This window comes from Myiozetetes cayanensis, unplaced genomic scaffold (assembly GCF_022539395.1).
Source record: "Myiozetetes cayanensis isolate MyiCay16 unplaced genomic scaffold, myiCay2020 scf2-11, whole genome shotgun sequence".
In the NCBI taxonomy this organism is placed as follows: Eukaryota; Metazoa; Chordata; class Aves; order Passeriformes; family Tyrannidae; genus Myiozetetes; species Myiozetetes cayanensis.
The window spans coordinates 100912503-100939318 of NW_026087411.1; the positions used below are offsets into that span (position 1 = coordinate 100912503).

The 26816-nt window shown below is 36.5% G+C and overlaps 1 protein-coding gene across 3 annotated transcripts in view; it reads right to left on the bottom strand.

The window, feature by feature from the left end:
• Positions 1-26816, bottom strand: part of ROCK2 (Rho associated coiled-coil containing protein kinase 2) — a 105171-nt gene that overhangs the window by 10229 nt on the left and 68126 nt on the right. Inside the window, exons 8-33 of one of the 3 annotated variants that reach the window (XM_050315280.1) lie at positions 26232-26323; positions 25290-25449; positions 24643-24706; positions 21418-21480; positions 21039-21118; positions 20669-20717; positions 19806-19941; positions 19587-19678; positions 19089-19335; positions 18657-18763; positions 17886-18045; positions 17054-17214; positions 16450-16634; positions 15214-15283; positions 13752-13855; positions 13438-13624; positions 13121-13214; positions 12914-13008; positions 12088-12267; positions 11687-11855; positions 8580-8650; positions 7542-7630; positions 6717-6795; positions 6253-6514; positions 5438-5651; positions 6-1287 (exon numbers count right to left, since the gene is read on the bottom strand). In XM_050315280.1, the coding sequence (XP_050171237.1) occupies positions 1194-1287; positions 5438-5651; positions 6253-6514; positions 6717-6795; positions 7542-7630; positions 8580-8650; positions 11687-11855; positions 12088-12267; positions 12914-13008; positions 13121-13214; positions 13438-13624; positions 13752-13855; positions 15214-15283; positions 16450-16634; positions 17054-17214; positions 17886-18045; positions 18657-18763; positions 19089-19335; positions 19587-19678; positions 19806-19941; positions 20669-20717; positions 21039-21118; positions 21418-21480; positions 24643-24706; positions 25290-25449; positions 26232-26323 (3304 nt within the window). In that variant the 3' untranslated portion in view covers positions 6-1193. Of the gene's footprint in view, positions 1-5; positions 1288-5437; positions 5652-6252; positions 6515-6716; positions 6796-7541; positions 7631-8579; positions 8651-11686; positions 11856-12087; positions 12268-12913; positions 13009-13120; positions 13215-13437; positions 13625-13751; positions 13856-15213; positions 15284-16449; positions 16635-17053; positions 17215-17885; positions 18046-18656; positions 18764-19088; positions 19336-19586; positions 19679-19805; positions 19942-20668; positions 20718-21038; positions 21119-21417; positions 21481-24642; positions 24707-25289; positions 25450-26231; positions 26324-26816 lie in introns of those variants that run through there. The other 2 variants (XM_050315278.1, XM_050315279.1) reach the window with 2 other exon arrangements.

Below are 26816 nucleotides of genomic sequence, written 5' to 3' on the forward strand. Positions count from 1 at the left end.
GAAGTTTGATCAGTAAATGCAACAAATGTAAATCTGACAAAAACACACTTCTTCAAAGTCTTAATTTAAGATGGGCTCATCATCATACTTGGGAGAAATGCATCCAACAGCATTGTTACTTAAGGACAACACATCCTTAGGCATTATAATCCCAAATCAGTTAAACCCCTTTATAATATATGAGGGTACAATATGCACAATGTAATAGTCACTTCTGACTTTACAAGATTAGTGATTTGTAAGCTTTTAATACAGAAAGATGCAGTATATTTAATTAACACAATGCTTGTTACTGTGAACACTAATCCAGTTAATTCTAGAGGAGTTGGTGTCTCTGTCCCCTGAGCACAGCTGAGGTGCAGCCCCAGTGCTGCTGCCATCACCATTTTATATGGCTGAGACAAACCTTACATACTATTTGAAAGAATTCTTATAGGATTTTTTCTGTGTAAATGTTAAGATTGCATCAACATATAAAACGATTAAACTGAGATCTGTAAAATAGGAAACACTATTTCCAGTACATTCACAATTAAGCTGTGGGACAAATTAAATCACTGCAACAGCCGGATCTTTTCTAAAGCAGTCAAGGAAACCACATCACAGAAGCTGCAAAGCTCGCTTGTTTACATAGTTTTCAAATGCACGGTTAGGTACCCAGAAAGCACAGCACTGCAAAGGAAAGCCAAGTCAAATTCACTTCAGAACACAGGTAGAAAAGCAAAATGCAGAACTCCAGTGATTTCATGTCTGCTAGCCATAGATCTGTCAGTATATATTAAAAGTTTAAAAATGGAAAGTATTTGTAAATGCTAAGTCTATTTCAGCTAAACATCCAACTGCTACCATCTCCCTTTTATTCTCTGAATACTCTCTGCTGAGGTTAGAAGTATTAGCATTATAGATCAGCAACGACTCTGACAACAGCACAGTTTTTTTCCGGCAGGCAGACATGAATTTGGAAAAAAAGATTTAAAATTAGAAAAATGAAAATACTGACAAAGGCAACAACTTGTTCTAATGAAAGTGACTCCTCTAAAAGTTTAATATCATGAATGGAATCTCATTTTTACTGTTTAAAATATTAAAATGAGATCTTGTATTTTCTCTGCTTTAAGAAACAAAATCCAACATAGCATGCTGTATTCAAACAAATCCATTCCTCTCTATTTAGATTTACCCCTTATACTTCTTCAGAAATCAAAAACATCGTCATCATCATCACCATCAATATCATCAACATCATCAAATGACCAATCCCAGTCCTTAAATGCCAGATCAAGTAATCTGCAACAGGAGGGTTTGATGTTTAATGAGTGTCACACTTCTGTGAAAGACTTCCAAATTCCTTTTGTTATCATTAAACCTTTTTAACTAAAAGACTATTTTAGGTAGGTGGGTTTGTTCCTTTGCCTATCATGGAATATCAAGATTCAGTTAGTGTTCATGTAAGCTAGGAATATATTGTACTCATCAAAATTTCATCTCAAAACTCATTCAATTCAATATAGAACACTTACCGTATTGATTTTTTTTTCCCAAAATATTTCAGTAGGAAAGACCAACAAGTACAATTTTTAAAATTAGCTGCTTTTTGTTTTGCTGCTGTTCTTACTGACTTAGGTGGTTTTATGCTCTCCTTCTATCCCTTTCCAGACAACAATGCAAAGCTAACAATTTTTCTAAGAAAATTAAGTAATTTTGATTGCTGTACAGAACAGTGAAAAGAAACCTTCCTCTGAACATACAAAATACAGCATGATTTTACTGTATCCCAAATACAGGGTGATTACTCTATGCAGCTATTCTGTAGCTCATGGCTTAAATCTAAGCAATGCCAAAAAAGAGGATATATCAATTTGTTCTCTGGGCCTCGCTGTCTGTGCTCCTTCTATGGTCACTATAGAACAAAGAAAGCAAGCAAAGCAAACTCTGTCAGCAAATGAGTCATTTTACTTATTTGAGACATCTGTTTTGGGATGGAGTGAATCACTGTCTAGAAGCATTCATCTCTTTCTGTAGTTACTGAAGGATCTTAGACAAATATCTTAAGTAGTAACTTCTCAACTGCTATAGCTACAAGTCTAGTTGTCTCTTCAGTGAGCTCAAGGGACTTTTAATCAGGATTATATGCCAAGCATAGAAGGCAGACATAGAAACCTTAGTCTAACAGAGCATCAGTGTAAACAAGCTATACTGTTTAATATAGTTAATCACATGCTCTAACCAAAATGGGTTTCAGGAGAATTTGGATTTTCAGGTTTTTAAAGTTTTAGACTATTTAAACCTTTAAATGTGATATAGTCCTGAAAAGGCTCAATATTCATTTGTTATATGAACTCACCTATAAAATTAAAGAATTAATTAGAAATTAAAATATATTAAAGTTGATTTTTTTCAATTTGCAATTATTGTTTTGGCATGATCCAACAGACAGTTAAACAGAAATTATATGGTCTGTAGGAAAATCTGGTTTGCCCTTTCTTAAATCGTCACAAAGAACAACAGCCATGAAAACGTTGGAGAAACAATCACTATGTGAAATTCCTAGGAGGGACAGCATTTTTAGGACCATGCAGCTTGGAAGGGACCTCAGGAAGTTTCTAGCTCAACCTCCTGCTCAAAGCAGCCACAAGCCCAGCCCAGGATGCTCAAGGCCTCGTCCTGTCAGGTTTTGAAAGCCTCCAGGGATGGAGCCTGTCCAACCTCACCAGCCTGCCTCCCTGCACCGGTTTTTCCTTCTATCCAGCTGGAACATCTCTTGGTTCAAGTTAGCCCCTTGTTTCTCACCCTCCCACCACGCAGCATTGCAGAGCCTGGCTCTGTCTCTTGGATACCTTCCCCAAAGGCCGGGGCAGGCTGCTGTGAGAGTCCCTGGAGAGATCCTTCATCCGGGTTGAACAAGCCCAGCTCTCTCAGGCACCTGCTCTGACCATCCTGGTGGCCTCTGCTTGGTCCTTCCCCGGTGTGTCAATGTCTGGCTGGAATCTGGGGGCTCAGACTCAGAGGCACTATCTTGCTGCAGACTTTGGAATGAACAGAGGAGGATAACCTCTTCCTTTAATCATCTGGCTGTGCTCATTTCAGCGCAGTCCCAGAGCCTGCCCTGCTGTCAGGACCCACTGCTTGTCCCCAGCCACTCAATTCCCATCTTCATTCTTAATAAAGTTCATAAAGGAAAATTAATTATTCCATATGGTATGCCCTTCCACAAAAGCCTCATAGAAGCACCAGTCAGATATAAATTGGCCATAGCAATTACAGTAATTTATGAGTATGTGGTTTCTAATTAAAGGTGTGTAAATCCATACAAATTTCCACTGGTTTGACAGACCTGCATTAGTAACGTGACAGGTGACATGACCTCAGAGAGCTACACTTTTCATCTGTTAGGTACATTTGCAAAGCTAACTTGGAAACTTAACTGAAAACATAAAATGGTTTACATACAAAAATATTCATCCTCCCCCTTTTTCCACCAGTATAGAATGACAAATACTGTGGTATTAAAGCATTTTGTACAAAAGGTCATGGAGATTGAAAAAAGGATGTTGGAAGGAGAAAAATTATTTTCAGAACATCTAAGAATAGCTACTGAAAGAGAATGAGAATTTATAATAGACCTCTACATGTTAACAGTAAGCAACAGAATAACGCCACTAAATTAGACTGTAAACACTGTGCAGAAGAAAAGCATTCTGCTTGTCCCCCAAGCTGCCATGAATGTTTCCCTGATTCGCGCTTCAGTCCTATCACTGATATTTTGGTTAGTTTTGCACAAAAACACTCTTAGTAATGGGTTCAAAAAAAGTGATTAAAAACCTTTTTTCTTCATGATTATAATGAAAAAATCTATTAATTTAAAATCCAAATTATGAGGTCTAACTCTCTTTTAAATATGTAAATTAAATCACCAGAAATTAGACTGCATGAAAGTTAGGAGGAAAGTGAAATTAAGTTACTTCAAGTCCTTTCACTGTGCATTTCCACCCATTAAAATACCAGTATTTGTTTAAGATGTAACTCTTTGCAGCATAAGGATGTTCTGGAGTAACAGCAGCATCACAGCAAGCACTTTCCTGCATTCCCCCCTGTACTCTGGTAACTCAACCAACCCTGTTCTCATCCAGCCAGCCAGTCCGGTCACAGACATAAGGACAGCAATCCTGTCCAGCCACTGCCACATTACCTCTCTGGAGAAAAATGTTAAGCCTTTGCTGAACTGTCCATTGCTGCTGGAATACTGTAACAAACAAAACAAGTCAGGCCAACCTTTTCACAGGCTGCCAGCAGCTGCGGACTGATAGAAGCACAATATTAGCCAGTGCTGCAGGTCACGAAAAAAGTACACTGGAAGAAAACCAGAAACTCTGTACTGTGCAATCACATAAATGGTACCTGCAGAATGCTTTCACTTCCACAGTATAGTAAAGGATTTTGCTCCTTAAAACTGATCCCGGGATAGATTAGGTTTTTTCCCCAAATCAGAAGAGCTGGGTAAGACTATTCTTTTAGGAGTCATAAGACACAAGCATGAGCCATTCTAGGCTGAATAAGGAATTGAAACCAAATTCTCTCACCCTCTGGGTAAATTACTTGACCAAATAGCGACCCTCTGCCTCTCTTCCAAAAAGCACAAGTGATGGTCAGACAGGTGCCTGCCACTACAGCAACAGGCTCCACACTGTGGAACCCATGTGGGCAGAGACACAGAAGCGAGATTCATCCACACCAGATGTGCGCTCCTTTCATACACTAGGACAAGAACCCTGGCAAAATTCCTCCTAAATGGAGTCAGACACAGAGATACATACATTTGGCCAGATGAAACACACATGAACATACAAATCTCCAATCAACTGTCTAACTTCAGAGCAGGGCAGGAATTTAAACATGCCTCAAAACCGAGCAGTAAGAAATGAAACACTGGTATTTTTTTTTGTGACGTGTAAGCCTTCTAGTCTGCTTTTTGAAGGCACCTAATTCTCTCTAAGGTTCATCAGAACCACAAGCACCTAACATCACTGCTCAGCTTCAAATCAGGTACTGTAGTGGCCACACTGAAAATTTTTAAACTTTTTTTTTAATCTTCACACCCCTTCTGACTTTTTGCCCAGTTAAACCCCATTTTCCCTACCAGTTCACAGGAACTATTAGGCCACAGATGAAGGTACAAGTTCCATCTGTTACAGGTAAGAGCCATAGGATATATTATCAACATGGTACGGTTAATAAACAGGTAGTGCGAGGTCCTTCAAACAAGGTGGCTCTTCTTGTGGACCTTCTTGTAACTTATCTGAGGTTTATAGAAGATTACATGCTAGATTCACACATCACTAGTCAACAACGTTTGTGGTCAATTATTCTTATCAACTTATATGACATTAATTGCAGTAAAACGTTTAAAGCAGTAACTTAATAGCAGCCCTTGTGTCACCTTGGTTTGTTTGGAGGAAGCTGTCGACTTGGTCGTCTGATGGACTGGTTTGGCTGTACCTTCATGGAAGTTCTGGGAGAAGATCGAGCAAAGGGGTCTGGTGCTGGAGGCTTCTTGGGTATTTTTTTAACCAATCGGCTCACCCATTTTTGCTGTTCTTCCGTAGAATTAGCTAACAGTAGTAGATTCTTTGCCGTAGAAATATCATAGTACACTGTAATAATAATTTTAAAAATAAAAATTAATACTGTTATTATTCTTAACATGTCCCCACATCAAAAATTAGTTGTCAGATTACAGTACTCTCAGAGTCAACAGAGATAAATCAGCAGAGAAATCAAAAGAAAATGAACCAGATTTTGCCAAATTAAGTTTCCTGGCTGGTAGTAGTGCCTCCTCCTTCTATTTAGAGAGTAACAGCTTAGTGCTATGGAAGAGCGTGTGCCTGAGCCCAAAAAATTACACAACACTGAGTCACAAGGAGTAACCTTCACCAAACGCCATCCCTTCCGCAACACCCACTAACACAAAGGGCACAACACACGGTGTGAGCAGCCTTACAAGCACCCTGCTTTACTGCACGAGGCTGCCACCACAACAGGTACAGAGGTATCATGGCCACATGCCATTAAGTCACAGCAGTGAGTGACCCTCACAGAGACACCCTTAGAAAGGTGCTGATGGCTACGTATTAATAAAAGAAAAACTGACCTGTTTACGTTTAGTTGGTGTCAGACCATGACTAGAATCCTCTGACCTACCAGAATGCCTTGTGACTCCAGCACCATATGCATATTCAGATACTTGCTATTTACCTTTGCAAGGGGCTATAATCTCTTCTTTTTTATCCATGTGATCTTTGTGACATTTGATGTGGCAGCGGCGACATTCCAGAGCAGGAGGAGGTTTAAACATATGCCACAGTGGCTTCATACAAGCTTCACAATTGGTTGGAAAGTGGTAAAGAGTAGGTATAAACTCATGTCCTTTGTGACAAATGTAATTTGATTTCTCTCCCATGGGCTCCACAGGAAATTCCTGTTCCTTTTTGCTCTCTCCTTCATTAGCATATAGAATCTAGAATCAAAGTAAAATAATCTCAGTACTCCTAGATGGCAAATATAAATTCAGACTCATTATCTTAGTACAAAGATTGAAGAATTACACCAGAAGTGATTTTTCAATAATTTTTTAGTACATATTTCATTAGACAATATTTTTGACAATGTGTGAAATATCATGTCTGTTACACTAGAAACACTAATTTATTAAAGAATACCTGGAATATCCTAGGAATTTCCTTGGAATCTGCTCTGTACACATCAGTCTGAGTGACTGGTCGGACATGGAACAGTTTGCTATAGGAAATGATTTCAATAAGGACAAAAATGAATGTTACCAAAATGATAAACGCAAGTTGACAGATTAAATTAGGATACACATTAAGACTTAGAGCCATTAAAGATTTGTCAGTATAAATTTCTAATCACTTGATCCAGTCCTATTTTTCAACCCTGCACATGAACTCCCAAAAACCCTAAATAAAAAGAACTCACAAGCATCCAGTTATATTTGAAAAAAAAAAAAAACAGCACTGATAAATAAAACCACCATCATGTGACTTTAATGACTGCTGGCAGCTTTCTAACACAATCCTCTCCCCATGCTCCAACCTCTAAATAGATACATTCTGCATTTATTAAGAAAATTAATTAACTATACAACCCATCTGTAAGGACATGTTATAAGAGAAAACACTGAAAATTATAGCCTCTCTGCTACAGTTCTCTAATCATGTTTTGCTCCCATGCGTATGTGAGGAAGGTCTAGCTGAGCTCGTGGGAGCAGTTCAGTTACATCAGGCTCAGTGGAGTTCCCTGGATCAGTCTGAGCACCGTGCTGCTGCTGCACCAGTGCCTACAGCAAACCCAACTCTTTCCCACAGTGGATACCCTAAGGGCCCAGCTCTGTAGTTCAAATTAAAAAGGTAATGCCCCGTGTGACGTTGTGATCCCAGATGGGACCTCAAAAGCCTTTGGTCACAATCTTTTTGAAAAAGTTCACCTGCAAATCAGAAGAACGAATCACACATGGCAGTACTTACTCTATATCCAATACCATATAGGGATTAGATTGTTCTTTATCTTGTTCGCTGTCATAGAACAGAATTTTCTTACTGCTTACAATTACATACTGTTAGGAGACAGAAAAGGATAAAATATACATTTAATCCAGCTCATCACACAGGTCAAAGATGTCACAGCAACTACCACAGATGTTGCATTGATATTTTTGTATGATTTTATTAAATGGTACCTAAATAAACAATAACAGTACTGTACGTTAAGTCCATGATTTGCCAAGAAATTCAGTGCACAACAAGTGAAATCCTGATGACGATCAATATATGTTATCAGATTAACTGAAACCCTAAACAGATTTAAGTATCTATGAAGAGACAAAAACTGAAGTCTGGAAGAAAGTAACATAAAAGCTTTTTCTATTTTATTGATTTAATTTTTACTTGAACTGGTAGAGTCATTGTCATCTTATGACGACTGTGTGCACGTCACACAGTTAAAAAGATCACTATTATACTTACCAGAACAGTCAGCAATATTCATTAAAAACCTAATTACCTAGAAGATGCCCTATTTCCAGGATTTTGCCTAGAATTACTATTCAGTATGACTGGGCAGTAAGCAAACTGGTATGTTATGTTTTGGACAAAGACCCATCAAAGAGGTTACTGAGTAGCAGTAAACAAGTGAAGGCTGCACGAGGCAGATAAGAAGTTGCTAGTTTTATCTCCTAAATAAAGAAATTGTCAAAGGCATCTATTTCCAGACTCTGCTGAATTTCAGCTATGCAATACTTTTGGGAAGGCTTATAACTGCAAGTATAAACGTTTGAAGACCATGAATGATTATTCTCACCTCTGGCTGGACAAAGAAGTGTCTTAACCTATTAAAACTATCCTAAGCTGCTCATCTCAGAGGTAGCTATTCCAGCTAACATATTTGATACATTTATAAAGTAATGAGAGAACACATATGAAATAAAAATTGAAGTGTTGGAAATGTGTAGTCAGATTAAAATCCAGAGTATGCATGAAACAAGACCACAAATCTGGTTTTCTTACCTTTTTAACCCATCCAAATTTTTTAGTATTATTTCTAACAGGCAGTGATAGCCAGCCTTCCAATCTTGATTCTGAAAACAATACATATATTAAAGAACAGAAATATTCACAAAACATCATTTTTGAGACTACTGTGCATTTTAAAATCAAAGATCAATAATGAAGCAACAGGGCAAACATGAGACCTATTTAAGAGTACAAGGTCTTGCAAAGTTTATCATAGTAAATATTCAGGAATACATTAAATAATCTAATGAATACAGCCAACAACCAGCAATGCAATCACAAAAAAGTAGTAAGCACAAGGAGGAAGGGGAAGAGCAAACTTGCAGTTGTAACACACACATTCCCTTTAGTAATTTTTTCAAGTCTTAAAAAAGCCTTATGTCTATCAACCTTTACCTTTTACAACAGCATCTAAAGGTATTAGTACAGGCCACACAACATCCAGTTCAAGACAAAAAAAAGGCAAATTAACACCACAAACAACCCTTATTTGTGGGAACATGTCAGTTTAGTATTCCAATTCATACTTTTTGGTCTGAACATTTTTCTTTTCTTTAATTTTGCCTATATCTCCTAGGCTTTCTAACACAAAAGAAGTAATTTTTGGTTAATCCTTAGGCCTTGCCTGACTTCAAGTGCCCTTTCACACACATGAAATATTTTACATTACTCTGGTACATTAGTCAGATTTGATTTATCAACAGTATTAAGTGCTCAGCTGTTGCTTGACACGCACATTTACAGTAGTAACTGTAGTACTGACACAACCAAAAGCTCACCAGGATCACACTTCCCAGTGTTGGGTGATACACAGGATCACATAGCCTTCGACCCTATTTTTATAGCTGCACTTAACACAAGCACTTCTTTCCCCTCTGTTTTATTAGGAGCAACTACTCAATTGCAATAATATTTTTCTAAAGAGTTTTCTACCATAGCAGATAACCTGTACTGCTGCTGAGGAATCTCCTAGTCAAAAATAATTAAGCCTTAAGCATTAACAAACACAAAACCATGGAAGGAGCAAAAACATGCTCCAAAATTGCAAATGTTATTTTCTTTTTCACCAGAGGGCATTTGCAGGTTCCTGTCCATGTTTAACGTAGCATAACAGATAGTTATTAGATATTCATAGAATTCTTATTGTGCCTAGAGAGACATAAAGCAATGTTATTTATTCAGATACACAGTCTTCAACATTTATTGCTCTACCAGCATTGCTGCTGATAACCCATTTCAATGTACATACCAAGTACATGAAGCAGTTCTATAAAATGCATTTTGCCTCATACCTGCCACTTACATTGTTCCTGTCAACTACGCCTGATATAAAGTGTAGAAAGCATAATGCTGATGAAAAAAAAAGCGTGTGTAGGGCAAAAAGTATGCATGTTTTTCCTATTTCCTAAAATATAATGTTTTTCCTATTTTTCTCTGTCATCTCTAATCCTATTACATGAAACTGGACAAAATGAGTTTCTAAAATGTAATTCTTCAATGATTACAGATCAGAGAAAGGACAGAATATTCCAAAATTTTCGTAGCACATACTTATAAAGCAATAGGAGGGAAAGAAACAACAAAACACAACCATCATACCTCAAACCTGTTGTAATTATGTAAGTGAAAATTCCTAGCTTAGATACAAATTTTACTTTAGAACAAAACAAATCCATGCACAAACCACGACAGCAGCTAACAAGAAAAAAATTATGTATGTACATAACTTTTATTAGAAGTCTCATAGCAAAAAACAGAGAATGAGGAGAATAGAGAAAATACATTAGTCTTTACTCTAGTTCAATGAAGTAATGTCAATATCCTAAAAGTTTTGCCTTCAGTGGAAAGGTATTCACACTTTAAAGGAACCTCAAGTGACATACAGGAATTTGAACGCAACTAAAAAAACCACCTATGACATTAACACTAAACAGAAACTTTGTTCAAAAGAGTGTAGGTGCAGTCATATAAAATGAACACAGAATTAGTAGAACAGAGCTCTGTTTTACTAGAGTCTTATCATTCCATATATTCTTTACGTATCTGGGAAAATTAACAAATCTCGCTTGCCTTACCACAAAGGAATCAAATATAAGATTCAAATTAAGGTAAAACAATGTAATACTCAGAAGGCTGAATTTCTACAAGAAGATGATCAGTGTTTAGATTGTGAGGAGTCAGATGCTTCCACACTTCACTTTAACACAAAGATACTTTTTGGTATCCAGTACCTTAGGGTCATACAGATAACTGCAGATACTGGGGAGAGGCTACCTTGAAAACAAGGCCGTAAGGCTCATTTATTCAATGGTTTAATAAAAATGGTGGTTTAAGATATGGTAGGAAGTATTTGCAAAGGTTTAGAGAAAACAGGCCATTTATTTATTCATGCAAACTTTCTCGTGTCTTTGATGGCAATGTTTACTGTCACTTTAGTGTGTTAACTGCCAGATTTGTTTTACGTTTTTTTGTTTTAATAATGCATTAAGAGTGTTAGTTTTGAAACAGAAAAAAGGACACAGTAAGAACAAAGCCAAACACTTCTCAGGGATGTCACCTGTGCTATCAACTTCGGTAGGGCTGTGAGAACAAGACAAAGGTTCTTCCTCTGAGTCAGAATCAGAATCAAGAAGCATGCGAGAACTGGAAGGCTTAGTGGCAATACTGACAGAGGTGGAAGAGTGCTGATAGGTAAAGGACATGGATTCCATAGTGTGGGATTGAGTGATATGGACTAAACATAAAGCATAAAGGAGGAAAAGTAGAAAAGAAGTCAAAACAGAATCTCTATGAAGAGTATTAGTTTTACATTTCATCACATAAACATAGTAACTGCAAAGGAACCACCACAAGTGAAAAAATATTTAGTTCTAATGGAGTGCAATAGAATTTTTAAAAATAAATTTATTTAAATAAATACAAGATGAAGTATGATTACAGACAGATTTAGTCATAGGTGGATAGTGATCCCTATCAAAGGATTGATAAGATGGTATAAAATAGATAAAGATGAAAAGACACAGAATCATCAGATCATCAGCTTCCAGTAAAACACTGATATAAACCCATTTAATGCAGAAATATTAATAAGATTAGCATACCAGGGAATCCATCATCTGCCTCAGCATCTCCAGGCCCACTGCCAATGCTGCTGTTGTCCAGCCCGATGTGCAGGGACTGCAGCTGGGAACGAAGCTGTTCAATGTCACTGTCCTTGCTGTCCAGAGTCATCTGCAGTTCAATCCGGATCTGACTCTCTTCTGCTATTTGCTGTAGGGATAAATTACAAGATCTCCTATTATCACAATATTTGGTTACTCAGATAAAATGTAAGTAGAAAAATCAGGTAGAATTTGTAGCCAATCTCAATATATATTCTGCATATTTCTTTTGTTTGTGGGAAATTGAGGAATAGAGATGGAATACACTACCTTAAAGTCTGCATCAATACTACAGTTTTACAGAAAATGCTGCTATGTTTATATTTGCAAAAGGATCTTACTGCCTGCATTTCATTTATTTCCTTCTGATATTTGATCATCATTTGGGTTAACTTTTCTCGTTCAGACTTCAGCTCCATATGCAGCTTCCTATTTTCCTTTTCCTTCCGCCGTACATCAGTGTCAGATCCACGTTTGACCGGACCCTTCCGATTCATGATCTCAGCCAATTTATTCACAGCCTTTCCATGGGAAAGAAAAAAAGAGACGAAAACCACACTAATAAATACACAGAGTTATGTTGTGAAGAAATAAAGCTTTCTGTCTACAACCAGGCACTTTTAACTGTAAACTAACACTGTAATCCAGTAATATAAACTTGCTTTAATTTCCTGTATTACTCATAACTGAAATGAAGGTAATAATACCATTTTTACTTTAAGAAAGCATTAGCTGTGAACACTTCCACTCATCTAATTTAAATAATCCCTTACATTTTCTCTAGTTAGACCCAAAATATTAAAATGCTACTTTAGTGTTCTAAAAAACAATCTGGATTAAAATCAGAAATATACTTCTTTATAGAATTTATAGAGGAATCAAGACTGAAACCAGTAAAATATCAAATAATTTGACAGAAATGGCGACTTTCGCTGGTGGAATGCATCTGGATTAGAAGTTCCTGTATGATAAATGGCAAGGATCCAGTTTCACTACAATGAAAGTCTACTTAGTAGAAGAAAGAAAAAAATCAAAAATTTTTTTTCTGGACAAAACCAAATAAAGCATTAATGGTACAAATAAATAGTCTACCATGGAAAATTTTCTATTATAAATTATCTGATTCATGAAAACTACCTCTACATTCATTTAAACACATTTGCTTACCTGGGTTTTTAATGTTCTTTCAGTCAACAACTGTTTCTCAAATTGTGCTTTAATATTTCCTATATTTGCTTCCTCTTCTTTTAGTTTTGTAATTTCTGTAGCAAGGTAATCGAAAAAATTCTATGAAAACTCATGAGAAAAGAAAACTACCATTAAAGAACAAAACTGGTTTCAAATTAAATTACATTTTGTTCACAGAATACATACGTTCTTGTACTTCCTTCAGTTTATTGTTTAGTTCTTCTTTTTCATTAGCAAGATTAGCCACATCACTGGTTAGTGTCCTATTTGCTTCCTCCAGCTATCAAACACATGGGTAGGGGCACAGAAAAAAGAATGGTCAAAAACACGCATGAAGAAACACAACAAGATTTTTGAATTTCAATCATAAAAAATAAATCTTTTTAGAATGTTTAGATATACTTGTGTATCTCTGAGTATGCTAAATAACAATGGATAACTGAAATGGCAAATAAAACTCAAGCTCTAAAACCTCTACCAAAATTACAAATCATACAACTCACCGAGGCTATGGTGGCATCTTTCTCAGTAAGTTCCTGTTTATGCCTCGCCATCATCTCTTTAATCTCCAGCTCTTTCATAATCTTCTCTTTTTCCAAATCAGAGTACTGTTCTTCAGCAATGGAACGGGCGAGTTGTTCTGAATCTGCTTTTGTCAAAGTAATCTCTAGCTGAGCAGCCAAGGAGTCTCTGCAAATTATTGATATATGTTTTTAGCTTTAAATTGAGTAATGTAGGGGTAGGAGCAAGGGGCAGGGAAGAAAACAACAAATAGCCATCCTAATCTTCTATGTATCAGTAGTACAACAAAACCTACCTCTCATCCTGTAACTCCTGTATTTTTTGCTGCATTTCTTTACAAATTTTGGTCTTCTCCTCACATTCTTCTTTAAGTTCTCGAACTTGTGTCTTATACAAAGTCTAGAATTTAAAGTTAACAAGAATATGATGTGATTTTTTATATTCTTGAAAGTTCACAAAATTATACAAGATGACATTGTATGCAATTCGTTAATCACACACACTAATTAGAGTGTAACTGTACAATGTCTTCTCTAAACTTATATAAAAGTCACCATTCACAAATGTGTTTTGGTTATTATACTTTTTTGTTATTCTTTTTTTAACTTCTATATTTGTGAGTGGGTAGATGTATGATACACATTTTCTGTGTTTGTAAACATACTGTTAAGGATACTCCAAAAGTGAAAACCACTATTTGACAGAAAACTGGAAGTATCAGAAGGAAACTAATTTATTTTTCGCTACTATTTTAAATCTTTGTCTGACGTAATTAGGTACATGTTGTTTAGATTGTAATCATACAAATCCATGAAGCCCATGTGACAGTTAAAGAACAAAAAGAAATACAGGAGGAAGGGAAAAACAGATTGGAAAATAATTTGAAATTCAAAATTTCATGAAATTGATACCAATCTACAGCTCTAAAAAAATGAAAGAAACATTACATTGCTCTGTCCATTCAAATGACTGAATACAGGTCAAGTGACAGACAGCTGTAAGTGGACTTACTTTCCCCTCAATTACTTCAGGGAATTCAAGATAGATTGTCTTTCTCTGGCCCACCTATAAGAGTCAATTGACCTCAATTCTCTCTTTCTCTCCTTTAATGTGTGCAATGTTTTCATCTACTAAAACTTCAGATAGCCCTTGTCCTCACTGACCTAAATACCACAATAAAATTTTTAGTTTCCTTTAATTCTGAAACAAGCCTTTTGACATCTCCTGCAGTGCAACTGGCTGAGCACTGTTAATAAAAATTAACCTCCACAAGCTAATGATGATTTTTAAGTACAATATCTATTTTTTCTGTTGTATGTTACCACAATCAATCAAAAACTCCTAACAGACCTCTACCAAGTTGGACTGTAATGCAAAAATTTCCTACTAAGCCTTAATGGCACATTTTGTCAGACCAGGTGAGAATACAGCTCTTCTCTACCACGCAGCATGGAAGAGATGCTGAACGCAAAAGGCTGGAAACATGCAGAAAATTATTCACACTGTGGAAAAGTGAGCTGCTTTACTCCTCCCTCCCTCTGAACTCCCTTACAAAGCTGGGACATTTTTTAACATGAGCTCTTTCATACACTCAGTGATCAAGATCAAGGTTGCAGACAACAATGAAGACAGGTACAAGAAAAACAAGTAGCTTTGGGTTAGAGATGTGAAACATCTGATGGCTAAGGAGGAAGAAGAAATGATAACATTTACTCAGTAAACAGATCAGTATAAAAATAAAGCAGCACAAAACATACTGAGAAATACTGTTCAGCTTCGAGTTGGTCTTGAAGCTCTTTCATTTGTCCATCTGCATCTTGACGTTCCCTAAAAAGGAATAACACACTTTCAAGATATAAAGACATTCCAAACCAGTAAATTAAAAAAGACAGCATTCACACTCTTGAGATCTTCAGTGATTTCCTGACCAAAGTATGGTCAGTAATTAAACCTGAAGCTTCCTCTGGGTTCCAGCTCTCTTTTTCACTTGTACAGCTGAGCCCACTGCACTAATAACATTTCAGTTTAATATTCTTAACACGCTAACTACAAACATCTCACACAGTTTAACCAGTAAGAGACACTGATATAGTAAACAGCCACCAACAGAATCTTATTTTCATGTAAAACATCTCTGATCTGACCGGTGTTTTGGGTCTCATGTTTGCAAGAGCAGAGACTGTGAAAACATGTCTGTATTCCATGACATGCATAATTTCTTGAATTCATCTGTTATTAAAACATCAGTCCCATAACACAAGAAATGTAGTAAAAAAGACTTCTGCCAGTGTTTCACATTGTGGTCACCTTCTATGTGACTAACTGCATCTTGCTGACAGAAAAGACAAAGCACAAGGAGATAAACCATCAGAAGTCATAAAAGAGTTGAGATTCATCTGATATGTGTGCTAAACTTGTCTTTTCATTCACAAGAAAGTTCTTTATGTAAAAAAAATATTATTTACTTATTATCGGGTGCAAATACTACTTGTAAGACTTTGAAGAACTGCTGGGATGTAACAGAACTCCTAAATGAAGGTCCAACAGATGTGTTTAAACATCTGTAGTATTAGATATTTCCAATGGTTATGCTTTCCAGCTTTGTAGCAGTATTAATTTCCAACTCTAATAAGCTCTCCTAGACTAGTAATTCCTAGTAACTTTCCTTTTCACTGAAGTCCTACATCATTGAAAAGAAAGTATCTAGACTTTCAGTTAAATGTTTCTCTTAAGTCCTCAGACTCATGTCTAAGCTGGTTTTTTTCAGGTTTTCAGGACAAAAACCATCTTTTAATACAAATCCATACAGTGCTAAATCACTAGGGCAAGTCTCAACTAGTCACTGCAAATTATTTTGAAGAACCTTAAAGTTTTGCACTGTGGAATAGCATATTCTTTGCAGCAAATGTTTTCAATTAATATTGCCCTCAACTTTTGTCACAAAAATACTACAAATCAGTAATATGACTAAAAATATAGAGCAACTTGCATACTTGCGGAGTTCATTGTTTTGTTTTTCCAGACTTAATTTGATTTCCTGAAGATGGTTATTCTCCTGTTTTAACTGCTTCTCTGACATTTTCAAGGTGTTGACCTGCTGCGTTTGCATCTTGAGGTCATTTTGAGTGAGACAGCGCTTTTGTGTTTCTTGCTCTATTTTTAATGTCAAGTTTTTCACCTGAAAAAGACACAAAATCCTGTTAATTTTACAGACCTACACAGGAAAGCAACATTTAAACAGTCTCTTATTGGCTTCCTCTACATTTCTGTACAACATGCTCTCATCTCTTGGTAAATCAAAGCTTCTTCCTGAATAAAGGCATTAGCACACATTAAATTAGCTAGTTTTTCCATGTCAATCTCACAGCATTTTCCATGCCAGAATGAAAAACTTTTTAAGATGAGTAATGCTGAAATATTTCTGAAAAATTACACTACACTCCATGAAGTAGACTTCTTAAAGCCTTAAAGACAGAGAAGGAAAACTATGCTGCCATTTTAACTCACAAACATTACTAAATATAGGTATAACAGGAAAAGTATTACAACATTGAAAATGAGGTTTGACTCAAGATGCCTTTTGTCAGTGTTCCTTACATCTTCATTTAGTATATCCTTCTGCATAAGGAGCTCATTGATTTTCTGTTGTGATTGTTTGAGATCACAGTCCAACATGGAGCGCTGCTTTTCAGCTTCCAACAACCGATTTTCTACTTTTTGCTTTAAAGCTCTCTCTTCCAAAAGTTTCTTCTCCATTTCTGTGAAGTAAAAGATTTAAGACATTAGTCAGTGTAAACCAGCATATTTTGGAGGCTGAAGGGAGGACGACGTTTAACAATAAGCCACATGTTTCTCCTTCCTCAACTGAAGAGGAAGACTGCTGAAAAGTGATTAATTAAAATTTTCACAGTAAACTCACACCTAGAGAATGCTTTTGCAAGCATTCCTGGCAGCTATTTCCTACCTCTGGAGTTTCTAGATAACTTCCAGTTTACCTGCAACACCTCTGAGATGAACAAAAAGGGTGGAATTTTAAAAATAAACCATCTAAATCTACTGAATTGTTGCACTGACTATGATAATATGAAACCAATTAAAGAGCTGAAGCTGTTGTGGAATCTGATATGCCAAGTGACTCAGCCATTGTTACTGAATCGTTTTTGCTTCTTTTGAAGATCTGCATGCTCAGAATTTTTGAGAATGCTCTGCAATTGAAAGGAGAGGCTCTATAGGTAGCTTTTTAATTAGCTACCATAAACATAGGCCACTTAATTGAAAAGTAAGAGCCATCTTCTGGAATTTTTTGGTAACTATCTTTCTCTTCAAGATACTTCAGTTGTCTTGAGATGCACCAGAATATGCACAGTGAAAGCTAACATTATCTACTTTGTATAATTCACACATAAGTCCAACTGTGTCAAACACCTACCTTTCATGGCTTCCGATTTCGCTTCTTCTATAGATTCATAGATCTTGTTTTTGTCTGCTAATCGTGCTTTTGTGGCTTTATGTTCAGCTTCTTCTTGTTCAAGGTTCTGCTGCATAACTTTAAATTTATATGTCATATCTATTTCCATGTTGCTCTTTTCCTGTTAAAAAAAATATTGAAATAAAACATAAAATACATTAGGTTAGAGGTAAAATTTTGGATGACAATAACATGCTGTTTGGAAAGATGCAAAGAGTAGAAGAGAGAGCTCAGACTAACTGAGAACTTCTTTCTAAAATGTTTCTTTGTGGATGGCAAAGTGCTCTAATATGTACAACATCATCTCCAGGTGCAAACAATTACAGAATTACTGCCTTAACAACAATGTCCTGTAATAGGAGTGGTTCAAGGATTAGGTTTATTGAAGAAGTTTTTCAAGAATTTTGTTTCAATGAGAAATTTGTTCAATATTAGCAGAAGTTCTTATATTTTTGGCAATAAGGAGAATTTAAAAAAAAACAATGCATGAAATGAAATGTTACTACTGCACTGTTAAGCTACACATCGGAGTACATTATTATGTACTTTTTAAGTACAATGTCTTACGACTGTATGGGAAATTATGTCTTTTTTCCTCCCACTTTTCAAATTGCAAAAACAATTTAAAAAAATGCTGAAAACAAGGTTTACTAAACATCTCAAATAATAAAAGTAGAAATTCAAAAATTCTGTAAGAATGTAACACCAATGTTCACTTAGAATTGCTGTTACCTTTTCTAAATCTGTGAGCTTTTCCTGCAATTGTCTCTTCTCCATTTCCAATTTGGCTAATGCACTCTTTCCATTCTTCACTTCTTCTTCAAGGCTAGATATTCGACCTAAAAATAACCAAAACATCAATGAGACTGGGCAGTGTGTGAAAACGAGACTGCACTTTATCTATTTAGAGATAACACTTTTCAAACGTTACAGCTTCTAATTCCGACTATTAAGAATATCTCCCTTTGGGGTGATTTTAAAAGTTATCAGTAGTTTTTTATAAATGTTATCACACATTTTCTCTTAAATGTTTCAAAATTGCATAACATTTTATAAAACAGCACACTTATTTAGTCTGTCTGTAGCTCAAATAACACCACCCAAAAGCAATTTTTATTTCAGAAACAAGAAGCAATCTTAATGTCAGAACATTTGCAGGAATACCTTGTAAATCACTGATAATCTCTGATCCATGACTTCGATCTCTCCTTTCCGATTCTAGAGCTGACTGAAGATTGAGATACTCCTTCTCCAATTTGAGTTTTGCATTCTCTAGCAGGCAGTTCTTATCTTGTAGTTCTCTATTATTAGTTTCCAGCTGCTGGATTTGCTTTGTGCTTTCTGTCTGGTTCTTCCTTAACCTGGCTGCAGTATCAGACTCTGACCGCAGCAAAGAATTGGCTTCATCCAACTAAGATTGATAAATACATACTTCAGAAACAATTAAAATATAAAAACTACTACTTCTACTACAGCACACTAGGTTTTAGGTATTAAAGAAGTAAAAAGGAGTATACTTTAAGATTACTTTTGAACACCAAAACATGATTAAAAAAAACAGCTTAAAAACTCAACTACAGATTTCAAATCCCTCCACTACTCCCAAAATCTGTACTTTGAACAGCTATTATTTTAAAACACACATATATAAAGTTGGCATACCTGTCTTTGTAGTTGATTGATTTTCTCATTGGATATTTGAGAGTTCTGATTCCTCTTTTTTAAATCTTCAAGCTGGTCTTTCAAACTGTTAACTATAAAAAAAAAATTCAACATGTTAATCACTGTCATGAAAACACTTCAATTGGAACTATAATTCATTTATTTTAACTTTTAAAACCCCACATCAAAATGGAACCCTTCAAGCATGGTTCAACATACCCTCATTTTCCAAATTGCGTTTCTTATCTGCTTCATGTTCTGCTTTTCTCTGGTATTCTGTATTCTTATGCTGAAGAAGAGCCTTCTCTCTCTCTAACTGCCTGACTGCAGACTCTACATTCTTCCTTGAAGTTATCTGGATATATTTAAAAAAATACACCACTAATTACATACACAAGAGTGGTATTCTTAGATGACAAAAACACAGCTCACACACTCAGTTTAGCCTGTAATGGAGAAAGCCAGTTTATTTGCCTGCTGCAAACACAGCGTATCAGAACACGTGGTCAAATCTGGCCCAGGATGACTATGGCCAGGAGCTCTGCTATTTAAATACTGTTTGATCATTTGGATTTGACAAACCTGGTAGACCTGCCTGGGCAGTCACTCTGGGAGCAGAGAAACACATGTGTAATGTAAGGCTTTGACAGGCACCTGGATGAGCAATACATTAAGCTGTACACATCCACATTCAAGTTTGTAGAAGCACTAAGGTGCAAAGTTGGGCAAGAAATAGGGTCCTTTTACTAACACTGAACAATGCAAAGCATGGCCTTCGTCCTCTAGAAACACTACTCTCACACCTTCAATTTTTAAAATCTATACGGGATATTTATATCATGCTGTTCTCCAGCTTAAAAACACAGTAAAAAACAACTTATCAAAGAAATGTGTCATTATAGTACAGAAATCATAATGAAAATATTTTAACAGTGACAGCAATTTCATGCTTGTGAATACTAAGAAATCAATTGGTGTTACTTGCTAGAAATACACAGCTACTCAAAAGCAATTTGCTGAAGGAAAAAGCCACACACAAATATTACAGTTCTAATTCCAGTAAGAAATATCTATGGACTTACCTCTTCATCGAGCTCTTTCAGTATCTTCTCTAAACGAGTACTTGTAGACCTGACCAAATATGAAAAATATTTTGTGTTTGGATGTGTCTTATTAATTAGATATTCTATTTCCAGCAATAACATGAAACCTCAGGGACGGGTGAAATAATTCAAATAACAGCAAGATTCTTCTAGAGATGTAAGGCAAAAAAACCCAACAAACCACTCCAGTAGTCATAGGAGTAGCAAGAATAGGCCAGCAAGTTACAGTGAGGTCTGCTCACAGGGTTGGGAATCCCCAAAGTGAATTAAAATGCTTTCAATTACCCCAAAAGAGAAGGTTTAATAAAACTACCCTATAAACATACCAAATATGTCAAAACAGTCTCACCTGTACTTCTGTTCTAGTTCATCTTTGGCTTGCAATTCATTACTGAGCTGTTCTTCTAGCTTGCTTAGTTTTTTCTGAAACTGTGTAAAATATCAAAAAAGCATGGCCCACACATAAAAATGTTATCACATAAAACAAATGTAATTCAATTAAATAACAAAATAAGGGAAAGTGAGGAAAATTAATTCAATCTTCCACTATATTATTTTAAACCCATCACTAGAAGGTTACATCTTTACAAGGCATTAATTCAGATTATTTTAAAGATACAGATCCATAGCAAAAAATTTGCTGCATGCTGCATTAAATCAAACCATCTCAGAATTATGTGCCACAGATTGTGAGTCATAAAATTTATATGGGGAAAGAATATTGTTACCGGCCCTTTGCTGTTCTCTGTAGCCAGAGACTGTCCACTGCAGATTGTTTTGGATAGCCTTTTCTAAATGAAATGAAAAAAATAAGAAGGGGGGGCACATGGACAATATTCAGATGACTAAACACGTTCAGTGACCTTACCTGAAGAGAATTTCTTAGTCTTACTCCTTTGGAATTTAATGAACACTTTTCAGGTTTGGAAATGCTTTGTTTTCTCAGAATCAGCTGGGTTGGAAAAGACCTTTAAGATCACTGAGTCCAACCTATGACCTAACACCACCCTGTCAACTAGACCATGGCACTAAGTGCCACATCCAGTCTTTCCTAAACACCTCCAGGGATGGTGACTCCACCACTTCCCTGGGCAGCCCATTCCACTCACTCTTTCTGTGAAAAAACTCCTCTTAATGTCTAACCTAAACCTCCTCTGGAGCAGCTTAAGACTGTGTCCTCTTGTCCTATTGCTGGTTGCCTGAGAGAAGAGGCCAATCCCCATCTGGCTACAACCTCCTTTCAGGTAGTTGTAGAGAGTGATGAGGTCTCCCCTGAGCCTCCTCTTCTCCAGGATGAATGACCCCAAGCTCCCTCAGCAGCTCCTCATAGAACTTGTGCTCCAGACCCTTCACCAGCCTTGTTGCTTTTCTCTGGACCTGCTCCAGCACCTCAATATCCTTCCTGAACTGAGGGGCCCAGAACTGCACACAGTACTCAAGGTGTGGCCTCACCAGTGCTGAGTACAGGGCAAGGATCACTTCCCTGCTCCTGCTGGCCACACTTCCTGATACAGGTCAGGATGCCATTGGCTTTCTTGGCATACTACGGGCTCACGTTCCCCCATTGTCAACCAGCACCGCAAGATCCCTTTCTGCCCGGCAACACTTCAGCCACTCTCTCCTGAGCCTGTAGTGCTCCATGGGGTTGTTGTGGCCAAAGTGCAGGACCTAGCACTTGGCACTTGTTGAACCCCATACCATTGGATTCAGCCCTTCTACCCACCCTGTCCATGTCCCTCTGCAGAGCTCTTCTACTGTCCAGCAGATCAACCCTCCTCTCCAACTTGGTGTCATCTGCATATTTGGCTAAGGGTAGACTCAATCCCTTCATCCAGATCATCACTAAAGATATTAAAAAGGACTGGGCCCAGCACTGATCCCTGGGGGACACCACTAGTGACTGGCTGTGAACTGGATGCAGCCCCGTTCACCAGCACTCTCTGGGCCCGGCCCTCCAGCCAGTTCTTAACCCAGCACAGAGTGTCCCTGTCCAAGCCATGGGCTTCCAGCTTTTCCAGGAGTGTGCTGTGGGAGACGGTGTCAAAGGCTTTGCTGAAGTCCAGATAGACACATGCACAGCCTTCCTCTCATCCACCAGGCAGATCACCTGGTCATAAAAAGGAGATCAAGTTGGTCAGGTAGGACCTGCCCCTACTAAATCCATGCTGGTTGGCTCTGATCCCCCAGCCATCCTGTAGGTCCTGTGTGATCACACTCAAGATGATTGTTCCATAACCTTGCTGGGCACCGAGCCCAGGCTGACAGGTCTGCAGTTTCCCAGATCCTCCTTCTGGGTCCTTCTCATGGATGGGCTTCACACTGGCTAACTTTCAGTTATCTGGAACTTCCCCAGTGAGCCAGGACTGCTGATAAATGATGGAGAGAAGTTTGGCACGCTTCTCTACCAGCTCGCTCATCACCCTAGGATGGATCCCATCTGGTCCCATAGATCCAAGTGGCTCAGCAGGTCACTAACTGCTTCCTCTTGGATTACAGGGGGACTATCTGGCTCCTTGTCCCTGTCTACCTGCTCAGGAGGCCAGCTGTCCTAAGGACAGCTGCTGAAAACTGAGGCAAAGAAGGTGTTAAGTACCTCAGCCTTTTCCTCATCCTTGGTAACTATGTTCTCCCCCGTGTCTAATAAAGAATGTAGGTTTTCTTTGTCCCTCCTTTTGTTATTAATGTATTTATAGCAAAACTTTTTATTATACTTTAGTTTTGCTTACTAAAATATTTTAAAAAAAATGTGAGTCCAGTACCCAAATATTCATGAAATAAATTATAAATAATATTTTTTTTTTAATTCATCTCATGACTTCAGGCTTTCAAATGCATTCATTTTCCTCCCTTCCCTCTCTTCCTCTACCCTCCAAACATGAAGTGTAAAACTGTGGTTTTCTAAAACATTTTATAATTGTTACAATTAGAAAATTCCCAGAAAAGGGACACTGAAAAAGACATTAAAACTGGAGGTTCATTGCTTGAGAAAATACAAATAAAAAAGTTGTCAGACGTCAAATGCAAAATGTTACCATCTGCATTTACTATCACAACATAAAGCAAATATCATGAATGTGACAATATGTATTTTGAACAGCAGTACCATTTCTTTTTAAAAGGGAAACTCTAAAACTATTCATCTATTCAGCAGTGACAGGAAGGAAGTGGAGTGTAATAAACATTTGCTTTTAAATTTAGCTGATCAATACATAATGCATTTCCTTTACTCATTTTTTAAACTTTGAAAAGGAACTGCAAGTTTAAATAAATGTTAACAACATACTATCTACACCTGAACAATACAAATGTTTAAGTAACATAATGGAATAAGTACATGAAAATTCCATAACATTTTCCTGTCATATGCAAATTTAAATTCAATTGTCATCTTCAAAAGCTAGATAAAACATGCCCCATACACTCCAACTGGAATATGATTTAAACATTCCTTTATCACTGCAGGTGACAATTTATTTTTCCGAACTCTGAATAAATCAGTCGTGAATCACTCAGGTAAGTGTGAAATCCTCCCAAGAGTGATGCTGTCTGTAGCAATCAGAGCTTTATGCACTGGATTTCCAAACAAATTCTAGACGCCAAAAGAAGTTGGGAAAAATCTGTATTCATTGCTTTGTATACTATAGCACCTTAACACTTGAGTACAACTGTTTCAAAATACAACTGGTTTAACAATTTGGTGAATAAACATTTAAAATAGTTCACATCCACATAAAATTATGTAGGAATTTTTTTATTCCTTTCATAATTCAAATTATATACTTACCTCCTTGCTGTCCTGTAAATAGAAAATATAATTTTTATTCAGGATCACTAAAAGATAAAAAGCCCCCACAAAATTTCTTGAAAACTTATTTTAGGCTTTGTCTTTTCTTAACAGACTTAACAAAAATTAGTTATGCACACCGTTAATACTGAAGAAAAAAGGCACTAACCTCATTTTTACTAGATTGCACAGATTCATTTTCTCTGCAAGACTGAGAGGAGTCACTTAGCAACCTGTCAAAAACAAAAACAAATCCCTCCAGCTCTTATTCAAGTTTTCAACAACTCTGGCAATCTTGGCATTTTAATCAATTCTCTCAAGTCTTAATTTGTCCTATGCTCCTCTCAGAATGAAGCTTGTTTTATTTCAGTCACAGTGCATCTTTGTGATCTGAATCTTTCCTTAACTGAAGTACAGCATGTTTCCAAATCCACAGCAGCTTATGATCTTTTAATTAATACAATTATTTCTTAATTATTCAAGTTTAATTCTACATTCTTACATAAACTTTTTTCTAAAATAACTAATAATAAGCCTTTTTAGAAGTAAATTATAAATCTATCAGTATTTTAACCCTAAACAATTTTTTAAGATTTTATATAATTCTGTGCATGTAAAAATACTGTGTTTAATCACAGTTATCAAAATAACCAAAATAGTAAGAAATTATTTCACTCAAACTTTGCATTTTGTATCTTCCCAACTGGACATAAATGAATATAACATAAGACATAAATTACATATCTAGAGTGAAAAGAGAATATAAGAAAAATGTGTTGATATTTTTCTAAAAATGCATATTTAGGTATCACATACAAATTGTCTCTATAGTAGGTAAATCCTATGAAAGGCAGCTGGTTTCCCACGAAGGCTTTGGGGATTGGAAAGGTTTCCACGTCTCCCTTGTCGTCCTCAATATCATCAAAATTACTGCTATCTATATCACTGCTAAGCTCAGGAACAACAGGAGCAGCAGCTGTAAAAAGGGGAGAAAAGATGAACTTCAAGATTCAGTCACTTGCTACATACTGGTATCTCTATAATCTTAAAAGACTGTATTATACGCTGTCCTTAAATAACTGGTAGTTAAATATGTATTAACCAGACAGCAGATCTGGAAATATTACTGTGTACAATTTTTTCTAGAGCAATCTATTTTTGTATTAGTTGCTTCATGCATAGACTATGTAATATGCAAGACGTATTTGCTCAGGTAATCACGTTTGAGAATAGAACTATAATACAATCAGCATTTTAAGAAACCTTAGTAAATATGTAACTTCAGAAGTTACGATCAAGCTCATGAGCTGAACTGACACACTTTGCTTTTTTTACCCAAAGCTATCATGTTTTCAACACCTTAAATGAAAAACAATAAAACTGACAAGACCACTGTCAAACTACTGTCTTAACTACCAGAAGACTAAAAAAATCCCAAATCAAAAGAAAAAAAACCCATAACACAAAACAACAAGAGAAACATGTATTGTTTTTAGTTAAAATTCTGAAACATCCAATTCCATTATTTAAAATGGAAATATCTACACTAAAAGCATGATAAAGATGAGGATAATCCCAGTAAGAAAAATGTGTATTTACTAACCCTTACTCATATGAGTTTCCATAAAACAAATGATAAATATGAAAAGTTGAGCAAGACTCTTGAAAGACAGAAAATAATTATACAGTCTAAAGTTTTTTTCATTTCTACTATTGCAAATACTGAATAAAATAGAACTCATAAGTTAATTTACTCACTCTCTCGAATGTTGTCCCAGTTCCACTGATCGCTTTTGAAGAAAGGGTGATGCTTTATTTCTTCTACCCCATTTCTCCCAAGTCGTACATCCCTAAACATAGCAATTAAGCCGAAGTTACATTAGGGAAACTAGCTTCCTTTTTCTTTTTTTTTTGTGTGGTTTGTTGTTATTTAAATTCTGACTTGGTCACAAGCAGCAATGAAACTTTCAGTAAAGACTGTCTGTGTTAACCACACTAATGGTCAGATAAAAACCAAAATTTAAAACCCACCAACCACTAATCTTTAGTTTCTTATATAAAATATACTCTAATTCTTAGCATGCGCTTCCCTGCGACTGCTAAAATGTCCAGAATTTGGAGTCTGCCACGTGTGGAGTAAAGCAAGAAAGAGAGCACTGAGGCAAAAACTACGAAAAACCTAAAAACACAAACAAAAACTCAACACCCTTGGGGGAAATAAAACTGCAGAAGTTCCGTGTCTGCCAAACCACATGACAAACCGTAAGACGCAAGTGAAGGAAGGTCTAACTTACTGCATAGAGCAGTTATTCAAAGCTGGACTAAAATAAATATTTTAAGAAT